The sequence below is a fragment of the Palaemon carinicauda genome, chromosome 5 (genome assembly GCF_036898095.1).
Source record: "Palaemon carinicauda isolate YSFRI2023 chromosome 5, ASM3689809v2, whole genome shotgun sequence".
NCBI lineage: Eukaryota > Metazoa > Arthropoda > Malacostraca > Decapoda > Palaemonidae > Palaemon > Palaemon carinicauda.
The window spans coordinates 66923910-66926409 of record NC_090729.1 but is presented as its reverse complement, the minus strand read 5'-3'; the positions used below and the strand labels follow the sequence as shown (position 1 = coordinate 66926409).

Here is a 2500-nt window from a genome sequence, read left to right as displayed (position 1 = left end):
CATCTTGGAGGAAGTGTTTCTGACTCTCGGTCTCGTAACGCAAAAGCCCCAGGCCACTTTCCTGATGGCTTCCTTGTGATTCTGGCTTCAGAGATACGGGGGAAGGATGACAAGATGATGACTGCTCGGAAGGAAAATATTAGTTTTTTAAAATGATAATCGCTCTCTTTACCGCGTATAGACAGCAGAGATGCAGGGGCGTCCCATAGTCTTTAATTGGTGCTATAATGCTCAGTAATTCGTTAGACTTTATTAGAAATAAGATTTTTTTTTATTTTCTGTCAGCACATATCAGTAAGATAAATTTTCATGTCATTAGAATAGGATGATCATATATATTTATATATATGCATGCATTTATATATGTATGTATGTATATATATATATATATATATATATATATATATATATATATATTTTATATATATATATATATATATATATATATATATATATATATATATATATATATATATATATATATATATATATATATATGCATACATATTTTTCATCTAAAGGCCAAGAACATTACGAATACTTCCATAAAAGGATAAATATATGAAGCATATTTTTCACCAACTCAAAATAAATGCTGTACGACTCATGTAAAAATTGGGTTCCCTATCCTCACATATCCAAATCTGTTGGGACATATCTTCTAGTTCAAGTGTCCCTTATAAGTGTTTCGAATACACTGTCTTCGCGTAAGAATAAGCAACATTTGTTTTACTTAAGAATAAGTTGCATCTACAATGCATTGCATTTTGAGCTGAATGTCAACATCGTGTCATCTTGTCTGACCCCAGAACCACGAAACAGGGCAAACAAATTTTATTAAAGATATCTTATTTTCAATATACAGTTAAACAAAGTAAAATGTTCGTCCTTGTAAGGCTCAACTATTTTTAAGTGTGTAAAATTATATTTTCAATGTAACCTTTACCTTGAATATATAAAAAAAAACGAAACCGTTTAAAAATTCATATTAAATCTTGTGCAAAGAATACTATCAAATATGTCAGAGAAAATCCTGGTGATAATAGTATCAAAATTTCTTCGAAATAAACGTAATGTCTTTAATAACATTATATACTTAGACGTCATCAAATCCACACTAGCAAAACAATGAAATTTCAAAGCAATGGAATAATGACTCGAGAAGTTTGTTTGATGTAAAGACTTCGTGTAACAAATGAGGAGGCAGAAGTGTCAGTTTCAGACATCTGACTTATTCAGTTATATCTCTCTCTTTCTCCAAACCAGTAAACTCACAGCATCAGTTCTTATATATATATATATATATCAATATATATATATATACATACACACATATATATATATATATATATATATATATATATATATATATATATATATACATATATAAACACACATATATATATACTGTATATATATATATATATACATATATAAACACACACATATATACTGTATATATATATATATATATATATATATATATATATATATATATATATATATGACTGAATGTTATAGGAATGTTGTTATGGACACATAACTGCAAGTCATCATTTCAATATTTGTGAAAAGAGTATTTGGCTAAGAGAGAGAGAGAGAGAGAGAGAGAGAGAGAGAGAGAGAGAGAGAGAGAGACTCGTCTCACATATCATTATCAATTTCAGCATGCGTTAAGTTGGAATTAATGGCTAATCGGAAAACCGAAAAGTTAGAATAAAAAAAAAAATATTCATTTAGAATTAGGAAAATTAAAATAAACTAATAAGATAATTTTAAAAATTTGTTGGAAAATAGGTAGGGATAATGGAAGTATATGCGATGTTGATAAATAAGAATAAATATTGGTTTATGTGATAGACTTTTAGTTGTTAAATGATTATGAGCCTTACATAGGATGTGTTCATGGTCCATAATTATCTACTGTCGTCTAAATATAGATTCTCAATGCAAAACCCAGTCTTTTTCTAACCTTTTTGCTTTTCTGTGCCACTTTGGCCTTTTTATAGATTCGTGTGACCTCTAAAATTGAAGATGAAAAAGAGAAAAAATTAAATTGATCTTGTAGATCGCATCATGTATTGCACATTACTGGCCATTCCCTCAAGTCCAGTGTACTACTGAAGAGTAAAATTGTACCATTGGTGGTACATGTACACTAACTCAAGTTAAGAAACCCTGGTCTATTTCCTTTTATAGTGATACCATCAAAAGGGTATTATTATTCTAAAGGTTACTGTGAGCCATTCCAGCGTGGAAGAAAGAAAGGGATACAAATAAAAATCTCAAATGTTTCTGAAATGTCTTATTGCACAGAAGTTGTGTAAATACGAATTAATGATTATGTGAACATTGTTCGAAAACAACTAATCGAAACAATTATTCGAAACAAACTAATCGAAACAATTATTTGAAAACAATTATTTGAAAAACAGCTTTTCGAATGGAAACATGTTCGACAGAAAGTTATAGAAAGGATAATTATTTGAGAGGATAATCT

General features: G+C 28.8%; 1 protein-coding gene across 1 annotated transcript in view; it reads right to left on the bottom strand.

Annotated features, from left to right (window-relative positions):
* LOC137640955 (thrombospondin-related anonymous protein-like) overlaps window positions 1-2500 on the bottom strand; it is a 13610-nt gene that overhangs the window by 101 nt on the left and 11009 nt on the right. The window contains exons 3-4 of the mRNA XM_068373414.1: window positions 1973-2022; window positions 1-121 (exon numbers count right to left, since the gene is read on the bottom strand). The exon at window positions 1-121 is cut by the window's left edge and continues 101 nt beyond it. Coding sequence (XP_068229515.1) covers window positions 1-121; window positions 1973-2022 — 171 coding nt within the window. The remainder of the gene's footprint in view (window positions 122-1972; window positions 2023-2500) is intronic.